This window comes from Schistocerca nitens, chromosome 2 (genome assembly GCF_023898315.1).
Source record: "Schistocerca nitens isolate TAMUIC-IGC-003100 chromosome 2, iqSchNite1.1, whole genome shotgun sequence".
NCBI classification, from domain to species: domain Eukaryota; kingdom Metazoa; phylum Arthropoda; class Insecta; order Orthoptera; family Acrididae; genus Schistocerca; species Schistocerca nitens.
In genome coordinates this window covers 600,152,703-600,172,370 of record NC_064615.1, presented here as the reverse complement: position 1 = coordinate 600,172,370, position 19,668 = coordinate 600,152,703, and the positions used below count along the sequence as shown (strand labels likewise).

General features: G+C 43.1%; 1 protein-coding gene across 1 annotated transcript in view; it reads right to left on the bottom strand.

Annotated features, from left to right (window-relative positions):
• Window positions 1–19,668, bottom strand: part of LOC126235186 (transcription factor GATA-6-like) — a 520,767-nt gene that overhangs the window by 12,884 nt on the left and 488,215 nt on the right. Inside the window, exons 6-7 of the mRNA XM_049943916.1 lie at window positions 11,881–12,045; window positions 434–569 (exon numbers count right to left, since the gene is read on the bottom strand). Of these exons, the coding sequence (XP_049799873.1) occupies window positions 434–569; window positions 11,881–12,045 (301 nt within the window). The remainder of the gene's footprint in view (window positions 1–433; window positions 570–11,880; window positions 12,046–19,668) is intronic.

Genomic DNA, 19,668 nt, shown 5'->3' with positions numbered 1-19,668 from the left:
CACTCCACTTTTGGCACTACACATGGTGGCAGGCAATGTTCTCTAGGCATTCGACAAACCCAAACCCTTACATCGGACTGTCACAGGATAGAGTGGGATTTATCACTCAACTAAACCAACATTCACTGTTCGGTGTAATCGCTGGGCGTCAAGCGTCGCTTAATATTGACCACAGAAATGTGTGGCATATGAAGAACTGTTCGACCATTGTACGCCGTTTTCTAACTCCCTGCGCAGAGGCACTGTGCTATCGTAACTGCTGGTAGCACTTCGTAAATCTCAACTGATTCCTTCAACTAAGTTCTTGCCATCCCTGTCCGCCACTACATGACTGTTTAAGGAATATTCGCATCGCCTTTGAGGAACGCTTGAGAGGATGTGCCGCTGAGACAGACAGACAGGCAGGCAGGCAGGCAGACGGGCAGGTAGGTACCTGGGTGCTCCATCTTGACGATGCCGGATGCGGCGGACAGGACGCTCGGAGTGCTGCTACCGCCCCCGCCTCCGTTACCGCCCCCGCCAGCGCTGTCGCCCTTGGAACTGGAGCTCTTTGGTTTCCGCTTCCGAGTCTGTAACCACAAGAACACCAATGAGTCGCGTGCGCTGCTTTCTCTTCATAGTAGAAACATAATTATCCTCAATCATTTCTTGGTTTACAATGTACACAACAACTCTCAAGATGAATTCATTACAATAATCCTGAAAGATGTTCTTTCTTTCTGTGTTCTGTTACAGGTACAAGCAAATCCACATGTCTGCAACAGTAGGTCAGAATTCATGAAATGTGATCACTTAGCAAACCAAATATTCTCCGTAACTAATATTTACCCTATTTTTCGTCTTACGATTGTTAGTGAGGTAGTAATCAAAAGTCCTAGGTCCCAGATTCTACCGTAGCCACTACTTAAATATAGAATAAAAAAGAAACCAATAGCAAAGATGGCCTAAAACTTGCTGTACAGTCACGCTCATCTTGCCAAGCGTCTCCTCCAAGACGGTGTAGGACAGCGTTCCAGGGCAACCTTTTACTCTTACGAGATAGAAACAACCCCCAAAAAGCGGGAGAATCTGCAACGATCAACGGGATTATGATGTAGATGGCAAGAAAACCACTGTATGAAAAACACATCAGGTGTATCCACATGACATCCTTATAACTGAGGAAGTGTCATGATATCTCCATTGACAAAAGATTCCAGACTAAAACCGGTAGTGCACTTGCCCGCGAAAGGCAAAGGTCCCGAGTTCGAGTCTCGGTCCAGCGCACAGTTTTAATCTGCCAGGAAGTTTCATATCAGCTCACACTCCGCTGCAGAGCGAAAATTTCACTCCGATTCCAGACTAGTTCCCTATTAGGACTCCCGGGAGGGGACTGCCGGGGGCAAGGTGACCATGAGAGAAGCTCTGAATGACCAATGTAGCGATAACATCCTACGAGTCAAAGCATGGCATGTTACAAGTTTGAACATAGTAGGAAAGTTAGAAGATCTGAAAACGGAAATGCTAAGGTAGAATATAGTATGGATCAGTGAAGTGAAATGGAAAGACAAGAATTTCTGGTCGGACGAATATGGAATAATAGCAACAGCAGCAGAGAATCGCATAACGGGAGTAGGATTCATTATGAATAGGAAAGTAGGGCAGAGAGAGAGCTACTGCGAACAGTTCAGTGATAGGGTTGTTCTCGATAGAATCGACAGCAAACCAACATCGACAATGATAGTTCAGATACACATGCCAATGTCGCAAGTAGAAGATGAAGAGATGGAGAAGCTACACGAGGATATTGAACGGGTAATTCAGCACGTGAAAGGAGCTGATAATTTAATAATTGTGGGGGACCTATATCACGGTGGCAGGGGAAGGAACAGAAGAAAGAGTTACGGGTGAATATGGGTTTAGTAGTAGAACTAATTGAGTTGTGCAATAAATTTCAGCTGGTAATATCGATAACGCTGTTCAAGAGGAGGCGGTAAACTTTGAAAACGCCGGGAGATACGGAAAGATTACAGTTAGATTACGTCATGGTCAGGCAGAGATTCCGAAATCAAATATTGGATTAAAAGACATACTCAGGAGCAGATACAGATTCTAATCACAGTTTAGTAATGATGATGAGTACACTGAAGTTCAAGAGAATCGTCTAGCAGTGTCAATATGGTAGAGAATGGGATACTGAACCACTGAGGAATGTCACACGTTCGACGTTTGTTGACATCTCTAAGAAGAGCAGTCACAATCGTTACTCTGTCAGACACAGGTGCAAGGAAGGTAACTGCGAAGAAACCTTGCGTAACAGAAGAAATACTTCAATTAACCGGCGGAAGAAGTACGTACAAAAATGTTTAGGAGAAGACAAAAATACAGCAATAACACCTAGGAATGAAATAAACAGGAAGGACAAGGAAGCCAAGACAAAATGGTAGTAGGAAAATGTGAGAAATTCTAAAAAGAAATGGTTGTCCGAGAGTCTGAGTCAGTGCATAGGAAAGTGAAAACAATTTTGCGTGAAATTAATATCAAGCTCGGTAACTTAAAAAAGCAATGGCAGTTCCACTGTCAGACGCAGAGGAGGCAGCGGATAGGTGGATAGAGCATATTTATGACCTTTACGAGGGAGAGGGCATGTCTGATGATAAAATAAATGGGAGTCGTTATGGAGGACAGTCTTGAGAACCCGCATCACGACGAGAATGAAGGTGGCTAGGAGTCTCGGACTAAGGGGAAGAAGGTAGAGGAATGGAACAAACTTATTCATTGCAGATGTTGAGAATACCGTTGTTCGTCAGGTAAATCTGTATAATCGGTTTAGCTTAGGCGTCAGAAGTTCTTTATCATACTCCATTAAGACGACTGCCTAGATAGAACATGCTGTCCCTCTTCAAATATGACCCAAATCTACATTCGTGCTGAAACATTGTTTCCGAATTACCGTAGCTGCAGTGACATTGTTGTACGAGGCCGTAAGACATTTAGTCGGACTCAAATTCCATTACAAGTTACATTAGAGAGATTGTTAGTTTGGTGCCGCTGTCAGATACTACGTAGGCCCATTAACTACAAAGCAACAATCATAATCACGATTATCGCACTCATTCACTGTTTGTGTATATGTTCTTTGACAACACAATGATAACTGAAAAAAATGACCATTTTTTTACAACTTGTTACTATTAAGCTAAAATATATAAAACATGCAGGAGAGCTAAAGGCATTTGACGCAAAGATAGTAAGAGGAAAGAAAGAACGAAGAACAGGAATATATGTCGGGAAGTACTGACCGTAGCAGCTGCCGGTTTTTGTCTTGGAATGTATGTCGAGTCTACACCTCACAGCCACTTGCCTGCATTGTATTGCTGTTTCCACTGGCATGCGACCTTGCGACTGTGGCTCAGGCTCTGAAGATCATTGTTCCCCTTACAGAGCTCTTGTTAGTACTCACTAAGCAACATTATACAGCACTGTAAAGTTACAACTGAATTTTCACAGAAAATGTATTGTAACTACTGATATGCAAATATAGCACAAATCTACAGTTAGTTAAACCTAAGATTTTGAACTAAGGTAGATGTGATAACAACACTTCTTTGTTTATTTCCTTCACGTATTGTACAAAAATGAGTGCCACCAACGATATGGAAGCCTGATCATGAGGGTAGGAGGAACACACGCATAACATCGTCATTGATCAGTTCCCTTTTACCACGTTACACTCCACTTTACTCACAGTCTCTATGGGACCCTCTCTGTTTTGCACTCTTGAATCTCACTTTCCTTGTATTCTATTAAAGCTCTGAGATTTCATTTACTAGACAGATAGTTATTTGTCATTTTCGAATCCGATTGACTCTGCTGGGTATCAACCCTCGCGTTTTTAATTGGAGTTTACTTGTGATGCTAACACCATTTACCTTCTTTTCAGAATGAACTTTTAAATTGCTATTATGTTTCCGCAACACGTGTAGAATATTTCAGACCAAATTAAAATTTGCTCCTGACCGGACTCGAGCCCGGATTCCCCGCTTGTCGCGGGCGGTCGCCTTAACCACTTCCGCTGTCTGAACACGCCTTCAGGAGAGGCCCAAATCTCCATTTGTCAACAGTGTCATTACTAACTTGTGCTGGCACTATATAACCCTTTCCAAGAATCACAGTAATACACTGAGGTGACAAAAGTCGTGGGATACCTCCTAATATCGTAAGGAACCTCGTTTTTCCCGGCGTAGTGCAGCAACTTGACGTGGCGTTGGCTCAACAAGTCGTTGGAAGTCACCTGCAGAAATACTGAGCATGCTGCCTCCATAGCCGACCATTATTGCGAAAGTGATGCCGGTACAAGATTTTGTGCACCACCTGACCTCTCGATTAAGTCCCATAAATTTTCGATGCCGGGCGACCGTGGTGGCCAAATCATTCGTTCGAAGTGTCCAGAATATTCTTCAAACCAATCAGGAACAGTTATGACCCCGTGACGCGCCGCATTGCCGTCCATAACATGGTGTCCATGAATGGATGCAAATGGTCTCCAAGTAGCCGAAGATAACTTCAGTTATCCGTGCATTGGACCACAGGACCAAGTCCATTCCATGTAAACACAGCCCACACTAATATGGAGCGACCACCAGTGCCTTGTTGACAATTTGGGTCCATGGCTTCCTGGAGTCTGGTCCTCACTTTAACTCTACCATCAGCTCTTACCAACAGTAATCGGGACTCATCTGAGCCCCGGCCGCTGTGGCCGAGCGGTTCTAGGCGTTTCAGTCCGGAAGCACGATGCTGCTACGGTCACAGGTTCGAATCCTGCCTCGGGCATGGCTGTGTGTGATGTCTTTAAGTCAGTTAGGTTTAAGTAGTTCTACGTGTAGGTGACTGATGACCTCAGATGTTAAGTCCCATAGTGCTTACAGCCATTTGAACTCATCTGACCAGGTCACTGTTTTCCAGTCGTCTAGAGCCGAATCAATAGTCATGATACCGGGAGAGGCGCTGCAGGGGATGTCGTGGTGTTAGCAAACACACAAGCGTCTGTCGTTTGCTGCCACAGCCCATTAACGCCACTATCATGACGGATACAGTCGTCGTACGTCCATATTGATTTCCGCGGTTATTTCACGTAGTGCTCCTTGTCTGTTAGCAGTGACAACTCTTTTCAAACGGCGTCGGTCGTTAAGTGGAAGCCGCCGGCATCTGTGTCATTCGTGCTGAGAGGTAACGTCTGGAATTTGGTATCCTCGGCACATTCTCGACCCTGTGGATCTCGGAATATTCAGCTCCATACGACTTCGGAAATCGCATGTGTCATGTGTCTAGCTCCAACTGCCATTCCGTGTTCAGAGACTGGTAACTCCCGTCGAGCGGCCACAATCAAAAAATGGTTCAAATGGCTCTGAGCACTATCGGACTTAACTTCTGAGGTCATCAGTCCCCTAGAACTTAGAACTACTTAAACATACCTAACCTAAGAACATCACACACATCCATGCCCAAGGCAGGATTCGAACCTGCGACCACAGCGGTCACGCGGTTCCAGACTGTAGCGCCTAGAACCGCTCGGCCACTGCGGCCGGCGGGCAGAATGTGTGCAAATGAGTTCCGCCAGTACACAGTCCTTTTATACCTTGCGTACACGCCATCTGTATATATGCAGATCGCTATGACATGACTTTTTTCCCTTCAGTTTGTTGAGAGCACAAGGGAGGGAAGACAGACTGAGATCGGGTCCACTCCTGGAGGCGTACTCGCATAGCCGAAGTGGTTAAGGCGACCGGTCGCGGCAAGCGGGAAATTCTTCTTCGAGTCCCGGTCCGGCGCAAATTTTCATTTGTTCTAAAAAAATTCTCCAGCAGACGCAGAACCATAATCGCAATTTGCACTTCTTTCTTAATAGATTACAGGAGCTTCTTGTTAACGCAGTGTTTCACACTACACCGTAGTATTTACGTTCTGGTCATTTTCGATATTTCCTTGTTTTAGCCTTTTTAGGCAGAACGAAGCAGCGTGCTAGAGAAGCCAGGGGATTCGTGGACAGTCGGCGGCATGGCTGTGACGAGCGGCCGTGCAGTGCTGCGCCGCGTGTTTCCGCGGCGGTCACGAAGCCGGCGGCGGGCACGTCCGCCACACACGTGCCGACAAGCCACGACGAGTCTGCCTGTTCCCGCTCTAAATAACAGAAAGGCTTGCCAGCCGTCATCTGCGTTCTTGGCACCGACAGCGTGTGGCGCCCGACAGACCGGCAGCTCAAGCACGACACATTCGATCCTGCCAGTTACACCGACCACTGCAGGTCTACCACTCACCACTTTCTTACGTCGCGGCAATGTGGCAACCATGCAGTGCATGCAGTAGCCAGAACACACCACGAGTGCTGTGTCCTTAATGTAACCAATCGTGCAGTAACATAGCAGCGGAAAAATGTTCATATCGGAGCTCAAAAAAGGCTACTATGGTCCCGCTTTAAAAGACTGAAGTGCCCGAGACCAGCTGCCTCCATTCTTCTTTCCTCAGCGCCTTCAAATATTTTCATTAAAATTTTAGCGTGCGAACATATTCGCAGTTTTTTTAACATGTAACTCAATGTCTGTCTCCCACAAGATCCCCTAGTTGTAACTCGCTCACGCCGACTATTCAAAAAATGGTTCAAATGGCTCTGACCACTATGGGACTTAATTGCTGAGGTCATCAGTCTCCTAGAACTTAGAACTACTTAAACCTAACTAACCTAAGGACATCACACACATCCATGCCCGACGCAGGATTCGAACCAGCGACCGCAGCGGTCGCGCGGTTCCAGACTGTAGCGCCTAGAACCACTCGGCCACCCCGGCCGGCGCAGACTATTCCATCACTGTAACTCGCTCATACCCACCCGCTCACACTTACCTTACCCTTTCTCACTCACTCATTCAGCCCAACTCATTCTCATCAACTCTTTGTGTGTCTCTGTCACTGTCTCGTATCTCATAGCCAGTGTCCCCTTCCTTCTGTTCTACTATCACTGTCTCATCTCACTGTCACTGTCTACCTCCTGCTCTGTCTTATTGTTACTATCTCATTCATTCCTTGTTTCTATGTCTTCTCACTGTCATGGACTGCCTCGTTATCACTGGCTCTCGCCTACTACCACTTTCTCCTTCTCTTTATTCTCCGGCACTGTCTCCTTCACGCTTTTCCTATTACTGTTCCATCAATGTTGTCTCACTGCCAATGTGTCTCTCCCTTTCTCTCACACTGTCATTGTCTTCTTCGCTCTTTCTATGGCTCAACCACTGTCCACTATCTTCTAGTACGTATTACTTTTCCATCTCATTTCCACTGCCACTATATCCGTCTCTCAGCATAAAAAACCACGAATATGTTCGAATGACAAAATTGTCGGGAAACTTTTTTCATATGAAGGCAGAATGAGACGGCTGGTACCCCACCTTTCAGTCAGAGTCTCTTAAATCGGGAGCATATTAATCTTTCTTGTGGTCGATAGGAGCAGTTTTTCGCTGGTTCCCTTCTTTTCCCTGCTACAGCAAAGCATGTCACTCATTTGAAAACAACTTTATGGGTCAGTAAAATTTTGGTAATTTACTTACATGAATACAGAAATCATGCAAAACTAATTTTACACCTGAGACCGTATTTTACTTACAATAAAATTTTTCGTGTGTTCAAGTACTACAACGTTGGGTTATGATGATGATGAAAATACTTTATAGCATATTTCTCAGTGTTATGTCACTTCATAAACTACGTTTTCGCCCCGCACCAGATATTACGTGCGCATTTAATGTGTACAAGGAGGATAACATTGAATCTCTGTATCTCGTAAACGGATGAAGGTATCAAGAAAATTTTGAATGCTGTTAGAGATCGGGACCTTAGAAATATATCGTAAAGATTTCAGCTGTCTTGGAATCCGGGCCCAGTTTTGGTACCCAAAAACCATGTTTTTCGGGTTCACAGCAACCGCCCAGGAACAAAATGGTGCCTCCGTAAGCCCCTTAAGGTGCACCATAGGCCCCATATAATGTAAAAAGAACCAACCGATTTGTTCCAGTTGCCTGTGATGGACGAAGTGTGTAATATTCAAACTTTGACCCTGTATTGTAGAATAGTTATAGTAAGTCGATCCGGTGCTGGGTATACAAATTGTTAGCAGCCCCAGGGCTTTCCAAAACACTTGACCGAACATTTCTATTACCAACAGAACTCTGAGTATGAGGCTGAACACGTTAGATAGCGCTTGCTGTCGCATACTTGCCGATCGTCAGAGTGATACTATCTGATACTAAGTAACCGGAAATCTATTAGATATCTATCAGTGCACATTAATAAGGAGTGTGTCCACCCTATGCCTTTATTACGGTTTGACTCCTGCTGTGGACACTTTCAATGAGGTATATGAGTCTCTGTGGGAGAATTGAAATCAATTCTTCCTCAACAGACGAAACCAGAAAAGGTGGTACTGTGCACACTGGGGTCTGTCGCGAAGTGGACATTGTAACTCGCCCCAAACATGGTCCACGTGGTTCAGGTAGACACTCTGTGAAGGACAACCCATTTCAGGAACGCTACTGTCGACAAACTAATGCCTCACAGACGCTGCTTTATGATAGGGTGTACTGCCATGCTGAAACGAACAATTATCGTGTCCTAAATGTTCCTGTACGTGTTACACAAGGTGCTGAAACGTGTTCAGATTCTTCCGTAATTAGCGTTTTCTTAAGCTAAATAATCGCACCACACCCTAACCATGAAAAACACCTTAGAATCCTAAAACCACATCCTCAATACTTCACTGTTAGCACTATACATGATGTCAGGTAACGTTCTCCAGGTATTCCCTTCTATCGGACTGCCACAGGGTATAGCCAGATTCATCACTCAAAAACATTTCCAGTCATGTACCGTCCAGCGGCATTGCTCTTGACACCATCTCAAGCATCGCTTAGCACTGACCACAGAAATTCGTGGCTTAGGAGGAGTTGCTCCGCCATTGCATCCCACTCTTTTTTAACTTCCTACGCGCAGTAATTGTGTTGAGTTTGATAATGGCTGCTCTGTCTTTCATTATACCTAGTGATTAGTTCCGTGTTCCATAGGGGAGTTAGGAGACTTGTGATGAGGTACTGTATAAGCCCTGTACAGTTTCATGACTTAGGATGCAGATCTGTGTGTGCTTAAAGAACAGAAAGCTGGATAGTTTCACAAGGTGCGTTTCAGATACTCTTACCATTTTTATATTTCTTTGAGTCACTGTAAACGATGGCAACAAACTGAAAATTTTCGTCATCCTAAAAGCTGCTTACAAGTATTTACATTATTCTCCGGCTTACTGAGACAATACTGATTTTCTACTACCAAACGTAGAAATGTGGGAAATTAACTGCTCTTTACGACTGTAATACAACTTAGAAGTTTCAGCATCATTCAGTAGAGAAATTCGTAAAACTGTATCAGTTTCTTAACTCTGTATATATTTTAGGGTACAGTGAATTTTAAACATGCACTGTTGGAGATGTAGAGCTACGGTTCAGCACTGAGTGTATTGTCTATTAGGAGCGTTTAATGAACCAGAAGCAATTGGGGATCCAGGATTGAGTTATGGGGGACGGTGCTGTAAATTGAAAGATTTACCCGTAAATAGAATTGGTGTTACTTTTTTGTTTTCAGTCAAGTAACAAATACTTATGACTTGCAATATACTCATTAATGCAAAAACGTTAGCATCTTTGGATCATTTAGACACGTGGCACGTGGATAAAGTTGTTATTTTGTCTATAAACTTCTGTTTACAACAGTTTTTGTGAGTTATGCTGATAAAAACACACAGTCAGAATAGATGTAGCGCTGTTCCATAAAATACTGCAAATAATTAAAGAGACAGCAGTGGTTCTACTCTTTGTATCTCTCACTGGACAGCCTCGAGCATGTATTTGTCCGCCATTTTTATGTGTATAGTTGATGTAACTATTGATCTGTCACAAACTAGTCAGTACTTCTTCAGAATTCGAAGTAAACAGAATAAGGCTACACGTCAAACGATACCAACCTCAAAGACTATCACCTTGGAAAGTGTACACATAAGGAGAAATGGTCATTTAAGATGCACATATCATGAGAAATGTCAGTTTATTTGGTATATTTAACAGTTTATTTGGAATGTGTACTACTATGAGCATCTTTGCATGGCTAGAAAAATGAGTGACATGTATTCTTTGGCTACCAGGGGTTGTATTACTGAGTAGAACTCGGGCGAGCGAAGGAGCCGGAAGCAGTTATCGGCCAGAGACGGAGAGAATGTGTTGTGTCGTTCCAGAGTGAGGAGCTTAGATGGCGGAGGAGCCGCACAGAAGGTAACTTTATTTGATAAGCTCCCTGATGTGGCTGATGACAGAAAATTATTCTGACAGGATTTCATAGCGAGACGACACTTTTGGAACAAGGTAGTCGCGAAGTATTGTTATGTAAATATTTCATTGTATCCAACAGTACCTACCTGTTGGTATCAAGGGTGAATAATCAGTCATGTGTTCACCGCTAGTTAAAATATTTCAGTAAGGAAGGTGAAGAGTTAATCTCACGTAATTTAAAAATTGTACACAAAATTAAATTTTACGGCGTGTGGCAATGTCAAGAAATTGTCATAATTGGCGTTAGTGCGAGTGTTTGAAAATGATTCAGTATAATTTCAAAATATTTTCCCATTCATTTATAAATATCTGATGAAACTTACGCCCACTATTAGATGAAAGAAAGATTTGGTAAAACTTGCACTGTCACGTCTTGAGCTGCTGCGTGGACACTCAACAATATTTTTAGAGACAGAACGGACGTAATCTGGTAATGCAGCTGGATAAATTAAAGTAAGTAAGATAAGGCTGTTTGCCGCGCAGTGATTTATTTCAGATACTTGCAGTTTAGCACTTCATATCCTTGCAGTATGCAGACAGAGTAGGGAAGAGTTACCCTTTGGAAGGTAAGAAACAATTGTGGAGCCTAAACGAACCTTTTGAGAGAAAATTAGAAGCAGTATTCATTTAAATAATTTCACATAAATTCAGTAGACGTGTCTTTATGATATGGCATATTTTCATTACGCAACGTAACATACAGCCACGTTTGTGATTGTCTCATGCCAAAGCCATTGTGATTATTATTGATAAACATTCTGTACACTGAATCTCAGTTACAAATAGTCAGATACAGTTTAGATTACTTGATATCACACAAATTAAAAGTAATTTCCACAGTAATGTTCGTGTTTAAAAGTAGGGTAGCAAAGGCGATTCTAGATAAAACACTGAAATCGGAATTTAAAGGTATTCAACTTTTATGTTAATAGCGATAGGCTTTGTCACACGCAGTACAATCTTTTTAATTTGTTTCAACCTTCATACCTCAATTAATAAAGACGAAGATGTTAGTGGCGTAAGACTCAGATTCGATCCCGGTAGCCCCCAGTAATTTTGAAAAATCTATTTTGGCAGCCGAATGCCCGCGAGATAAGGAGTCAACTTGAAATAGGTGTCGGCCTCTTAGAGAAGCTAGTGGAGCGAGAAGAAATTACGATATACTTAGTAGAAAGCAAGAAATGATAGCGTGTTTCGTTTTAGATACACGTCAGCGCAGTTCTTTGGTCTCACCCTCGACAGCTATCGCTCTCTTATCAGCTGTTCAACTTGCGCAGAATGACAACTCGGCTAAGCCAGTAGCAGTTCGTCAAGGTAGGCTGTTCACGATGTACAAATCACGCAAAGAGCCGTAGAAACGCAGTTCATAGTGTGATCTACCTTCACTGTCTCCCCGACGTTGTCCGTAGGGTACAGACAGACGGAACACATACAGCGTCGGGCATTTAATGTTTGTAAGCGTGAAGTGGCCATCACGCACCTGTATGCTGTCCTTCTTCATGGCGAGCGGCCGGTTCACACCGTGCAGCTTGAAGTAGAGGCCGCAAGCGTTGCAGACGGGTTCCCCGGTAGCGTTACGCCGCCACAACGACGTTGTCGACGTCTGGCAGTTGGAACACGACAGCCCCACACGCCGCGATGCAGACTGTGGGCACAGGCGGAGGCTGCACTAACATAAACACACACACACACACACACACACACACACACACACACCAATACCACAACAACCATCACCATGACCACCACCACCACCACCACCACCACCACCACCACCACCACCACCACCACCACCACTCTACAGTAGCAACGAACATGTCAGAAATGGTGAATGCGAATTTCACTTGCCTTCTTGAATTTTCTGTATAACTCTGACCTAGAGTTATTCCACTGTCACCTACTATTACGTCCTGTTGCTTCTTTGACATCCACTAATTTCGTCTAACGACAAGGTGGACCGCGTGTTAGAGGGGTGTGCTGAAAAGTAATACCTCCGAATTTTGTACATGAACTCTTACAGCTTTTTAAGTAAAACAAACGTTATTAACATTCTACTTCTTTATTCTTCGTGTCTACATATCTGCAGCCGTCTACCGGTGACCAGAGAAGACGTGGCTGGAGACATTACTATTGCCCGCCATACGGTCCAACAGCCAGGAGTTGTGGTCTGGGGGGTCATTTCTTTTCATAGTAGGAACGCTTTGGTTGTCATCCGCAGCACTCTCACAGCACAGCGGTTCGTCGACGATATTCTGTGTCCTATTTTGTTACCCTTCATGACAAGTATTTCTGGGCTTACATTTCAGCAAGATAATGCCCTCACGCACACGGCGAGAGTTTCTCCTGCTTGTCTACGTGTTCGCTAAACGCTACCCAGTCAGCAAGATCGCAGGATCTCTCCCCACTTGACAACGTTTGAAGCATTATGAGTGGGGCCGTCCAACCAGTCCGGGATTCTGACGATCTAACGCGCCAATTGGACAGAATTCGGCACTATATCCGTCAGGAGGACATTCACCAGCTCCACTAGTCAATACCAAGCCGTGTATAAGGATAAGAGGTCAACCAACGCATTACTTACTTGCTCAATATATGAAGCTATTTCTCCTGAATAAACAAACAAATTTTTTTCTGAAATTGTAATCATTTGTTTGTCTGTGTATATACATTACAACTACCAATTTCCGTTCCATTCGGGTAAATCCTTCGTGAGGCGTCTTTTTTCTCTTTCTACCAGAATTAGTTTCTCTTTATTGGTTGTTGTATTAAAATTCCCCAAGAGTGGTTCTCTCGAAAGATTAATTAGACAGAGTCCGCCTGCTTAGCGGAGTGGTACCTCACGCAGCGACCCCGGGTTCGATTCCTGGCCGTGCTGGAAATTTTCTCCGCCCGTGGACTTGGTGTTATGTTATCATCATCATCATCATCATCACCTCATCACCACTGACGCTCAAGCCGCCCAACGAGGCTTCGCCTGAAATAAGACTTGCAACCCGGCGGCCGAACTTTCCCGGGCGTGACTTCCCGGACAACAATGGCACACTATCATTTCATTTCCATTAGACAGAATTCACATTTTGGAGAACACTGTACTGAGAACAGCACTGGAGGTAAAATCATGTAAGTCTGACAGGTGAATGAAGGATCCAAGTAAACTCATGCATATTTTAACAGTGAATTACGTTCAACAGTACGTTGTCAAGCAGGGTTTGTCATTCCATATTCTCTGAGTCGACTGATGTAATTTGGTTGTGTTCGGCACCAACACAATTGTTAGATTCGCAGTGTAAATTCATCTGACAGGGAAAGGGTATTACAAATGTTACAGTTCGTGTGATTTGAGCTTGTCAGGTATTTTTTTCACCTAGCTGGTTCAGCTATTAATTTACCCTTTGCAAGGCAATCAGTAAGAATAATCTCTTTCTTCTGTATCCGAGGAAACAATGACACTGTCTCATAAGACTTGACTAAAAATTGTTTCCTTTCTCGCATGAAGCGGCACATCTATAGTAGCAAGTCCGATGAAAATAAAACAGTAGGATTGTTGTTAACACATTGCTGATAGTTGGATTTCGCGTTCGCTTTTCGTCAGTATTGAACAAATGCGGCATCCATCTTACACAAACATTTCTCATAGAGAATTCTTCACGCAAAACGTAACATATTGTTTGTTCTGATATGTCTATGATGTGTGCTTTTTCGTACACCTTTAAATCGACAATTGTCGAATAGCGCATTGTGCATTTTCTCGAAGTTTTCGGGTGCGCTACTGTCGTGTACGTCCTTTAGATGGACCATCATTAAGAAATAAACGAATTCAACCACACATTGCTTAAGGGTTGAAAATTAAGGAGCATATTACCAGTAGCATTCACCGACTTTGGGTGGTAATTAACAGTCAGAAAAGAATTTCTATGAAAGCTCAGCATTCCACGAGATTCATTAGAACGAAAAGTACACAAGACGACTATTTTAAAAAGTTGCGTAAAGGAAAATATTTCGCAGATCAATTAGAAACTTTGTTTGCAATACTAACATACACTAATAAAACATAAAAATTCTTCCTGTTCTCTTACTCTAGCACATAGAATTACCATTCAATTTTAATTGTTTAATATCTTTCTAATCATTACATGCATTACATGAATTAAGGCTGATACAAAATTACGTTTTGTTATAGCTAACTTATGAAGCAAGGCAGTTTAAAAGACTATAGAAATATGCAGAAATGTCTGCTTATTAATAAGATAAGCAAATTACAAGCAAATACACGAGAGAAGAAGCTACTCAGCAGTTTCTACGCTACACTACGCAACACTACACTACACTACACTACACTAAGCTACGTCTACGACTACGACGAGCAGGCAGACAATGAGAGATGCAGAGACAGAGAGAGAAAGGGAGAGATCTAAGAGAAGCCTGGAGAGAACACCTACCAAGCGCCGGCCGGGCTTTTCTTCCAAAGACGCGTGCCGCGGGACCCCGTTTAGGGAACAGAAGCCTTTGTAGAAATCCCCCGCATCGTTCACTGAAAGACACAACAACGAACCAGTTAGAAGAGGAGCAGGCGCTGCGGGAACAGTGGTTTGGGGGGGGGGGGGGATTGAGCCCTTGGCAGAGCCGGGGGATTCCCACAAGGCACCACTACACTACATCTCTACGTTACCTTCCTGGTGCTCAGTGTAGCGAGCTGGTCACCACTTTCGGTACCTCTTTAATCGTCTGCGAACCTTCGAAGCGAAAAATACGAAACTACGTGTCATATGCAGCTCCATTAAGAGATCACCGGACCCGAATGGGGAGGTATTTCGAGTGCACATCCAGTCCGGTCTAGCCTGGGAGCTGACAAGGAGGTGTGGTATGAGGTTAGAGTTCACAAGGATCTCCTACGAATTATTTTGTTTATTTACTTGTTTGTCTGTTGTGCAGATACTAGGCATTCGTGACCAGCAACGTTAGACTTCGAAGTATAACTACAACGAAAAGTTATTAATATACAGCTGTAAGCTTGACAATGATCTGTGAAGCCTGTAATGGAATCGCCAATAATTTGAAGTACCCATTTATTCACATTTCTTTTTCCTTCGGTATATGGACAGCAGTATATTAAGGTACAAACTTTAGGACTTACACCATTCGGCCGTCGGCTACTGTGGCGTACGAAGTACAGGTCCGAGCCAGGTACTCAGTACGCCTAGTGGCGCCACGAAGACAGCGCTAGAAATATCGTGTCTTCGGTGTCATCTTGCACGTCGCAGACGAAGCGAATGCTAGCTATAGAGTCAGCTATGAAATTTGACTAACTGCAGCATATAAAACTTATTTCTTAACTGAATATTCATTTTCCACCACAAATTTTCCATCGCATGTCAGTGCGAAAACGAATAACGAAATTAAAAATGTCTTACTAACGGTTACCTAGTTAGTGGGCTATGTAGATCCGCAGGATGTATTTTGGACCTATCACATCCAACACATCGGTTGTCCTATACAGTAAACAGGAAATATTTCTGTTTGGAGAATCAGCTTTGGGTTGTGTATTATATGTTGTGGGGGAGATTCTTTGAATTGAACAGAATGTGAAAAAGTAATATTAACTAAAAAACTGACAAGGTCCTTCATAGCTATCATTTAAAGATTATCCACAGCTATCTTTTACAAATGATCTTTGATTCACTTTTGTGTTATCGAAATTAGAAGCTTTAGATGAAAACTCGACAACGTTTAGAAAAAGCAATTTTTTTTTCTTCAACTTTCAACGACATAGGAAGAATTTTATGGTTTTCCGAGGTTGTGAAGACTGGATCACTTCCCGCAATACCTGCGGTATCTAAGAACAACATTACTGATGAAGTGTTGCCAGTCTGCGAATCCAACGACGAATGCGGAAACTTACCACTCATAATCAAGATTTCTGTCTCTACACTCTATCAAATGAGACCAACAGTATCGTAGTCAGCATTGTACCATGATGATGAGATGGCGCACATTTCAGTATGTCAGGCAACAACAAATTGCCAATAATGACAAATCATTTCTGATTTGAAGCGAGGTAGTTGATTGTGGATGCTCAAAACAAACATTAATAACTATCCAGCGAGCTACGGAGCCACATTTAATAATCTTGAAGATAATCGTATAAGTTTTGAATTGCATTCAAAGGCAATTTACTACATTCCTTGTGAAGATACTTTTCCAGTTCCTTGAAATATGCAGGAGCATGGTGGCGGGCCTTTTCAAATGCAAACTGTAATGGCTCTACAATATTCGTTTCTGAAGATTGTGCAGTATTTCGTGATCATGCTCAAAAAATCAGTCTTTGGCATTTACAGTCCAGTGGATGGGTGATGACTATCGAAAATTCATTCCCCTAACTGGAAACAATGTTAACGCTATTTGAATAACACGACCACCTGCACTGGTTTCGTTGATCTTGATAATCACCTCTCCTCCCGGTTTGACTATACGAACCGCTGGAAACCAAGATTTGACCCATAAAACCATTACGAAACATACTGTGTTTCTCATAGTTGGTAAAAAAAAATTCTATATTCTACGCTTCCCCTAATGTTTTCCACATGTAGATCATGTCCTGCAAGGACAGTAGTCTAAACCCGTTATGGAGCCCCAATTTATCTGTGGTCCTGCTGTGGTATTCTACAAAGTTTCCAGACTGAATTAATAAGAAATAGAAAAACATTGTGGTTTTAATACTTCAAGGGCTGTACATAGTCTCCATTCACTTGAGTAAAACGCGCAGAATGTTCACATAATCATTCAGATACAATCATTCAGGTAAGTCCTTCTTCGGGACGTTTTCAACTTGCACGTCACACTGACTCGAATGTCGGTTATGCCGCCAAAGCACTGACTCTTCGTGTGAGTTTCTGCACTTCGTCGTTTTGTGGTAAGCTGCGTATTGATAACAGCAAGTCTGCTCACTCGTGATGAATTTTCCAAACAAGAACTGTCCGCGTTCCGCATTTCAGTCAAGTCGCTGTAGGCATCCATGAGTCGTGGTTTGTTTTCTGGAGTCAAGGTGTGCGAAACAAACTTTGCACATTTCTTCTCTTCTTCAAGACATTTTAGATAATTTTTTGAACTCCTGATATAGAGATGTTGTTCCATCGCGACTTATGGCGACAGCAACAAAAACCTACAACATTGACACACTACTGTCTCACGTCCACTACTTAACGCTACCGAGCGAGGTGGCGCAGTGGTTAGACACTGGACTCGCATTCGGGAGGACGACGGTTCAATCCCGCGTCCGGCCATCCTGATTTAGGTTTTCCGTGATTTCCCTAAATCACTCCAGGCAAATTCCGGGATAGTTCCTCTGAAAGGGCACGGCCGACTTCCTTCCCCATCCTTCCCTAATCCGATGAGACCGATGACCACGCTGTCTGGTCTCCTTCCCCAAAACCAACCAACCAACTTAACGCTGCTTACTCACAACTAATTCTGTTTCTGTGAGGATCTATAACCTCTAAATACTTTATAAAAAGAAAACATGGTCCACTGTAGGCTATAATGTAAACGTTCTTTATTTAAATCGTGTGATTAACTAATTTCGACAGTAAGTTAATTTCAAGCACATGTGTCATGTCACTTATTACGGAGTGTAATTATCAGGTTCTTTCTCCTTATCGATTCAGAACCAGACTCATATTCCTTAATTACATTAGGACTGAATCGACATCAAAAGCGTTACATCATCACATGTCACATATTGATAACTGTACTCCGAGTGTTATGCAGTGGACATGGAGTATAGTTAGCAACTTGTGACATGCGATGACGTAACGCTTTTGATAGCGATTCAGTTCTAACGTAATTATGGGATCTAAGGTCAGGTTTTGTATGGATAAGGAGAAAGAATCTGATAATTACATGTCGTAATACGTGACATCACGAACGTGCTTGAAAATGACTTCTTGTCAAAATTACCTAATCGCACGATTTAAGTAAAGAACTTTTACGTTATAACCTACAACGGATCATGTTTTCTTTCATTAAGAATGCACATCTGTTGTTTACAGTTGTGGGTTCACACTAATTCCGTAGTTACTGCGTTGACGTCGCTTATACGCCAGGCGTAGCATGCGTCTCTGAAATTTTTGAAAGCACGGTGGTCTATTTATGCAAGTTTAGCGAGAACAGATCGCTAAATGTATTCTTCCTCTCCCAATATAGTTGGCCGTAGAAATATGTTAAGTCCAATGCACACTTTCAGCATAGTGGTCTTCTGATGGAACCATATCCTGTCACTTTCTGTGAGAAATATGTCGTCTTCACCATTCAGGCTTCCGAGCGCGTTTCCGCGTTTGACTCAAATTTTCATTGCCACTGATGCTTCTTTCCACCTATGATATCCGAACACCACTACAAGAAATGCTCCCATGGAGTATTTATTAATTCACCTCTGCTCTATCGGAGTCAGTGGAAGAAAATGGTTTACCCTACACAAAGGACATACACGACAATTACATGCACTGGATCGAAGCGGTGGAACTTGACTATCGATATCTCTAGTAGACTTGTGACTGTTGTCACTCATGGACCCATCAAGCAGGCAGCGACAATTTGTCGTTGTTGGAAGTCCGTGACGTCCTGTATGACGGGTGATGAGCACCATGCCACAACGATCACAAAGACAGTGATTGATAGCTCAGGACACTTTCCAAGACTTTGTACTACGTGATAACAGAAGATAACTAATAAGGACGCGAAACAGGTTAAATTAAAAAACAGGCTCCGTAAAGTGCAATCATTGCATCTCTCGCTACTTCTTGCAGTGTAGAGGGTGACCCAAAAGTCCGTTAATGTTTGAAAATTCCTAATTCGCGAAATAATGTCGGTAGAGAGATACAAATTGAGACACAGGCCCGAAATGAAATGCCGTTTCATTTATTCTAAAAACGGGTGCAGAAACCGGCCAACAGATGGCGCTGGACAGCAACACATCAGGGACGCTACGTGGAAACACCCACAACTGCAGACTTTGGGCTACCGAAAATCGTAGAACTACCTTGGAAGCCCCACTGCATGACGAAAAAGTCACGGTGTGGTGTGGTGTGGATTTATCACATCAATCGTGTCAGTCCCTTTTCTTCGATGTAATGCGGAGTGCTGCTTTTCAAACGAGGTACGCCGATATGTTACAGAATCCTATCACCTCTAGCCTGGCCATTAGACACCTGCCGGAAGGTACAACCTTTATGCAGGACAGAGCTCCAACCCATACTGCTACATGTATGAAACA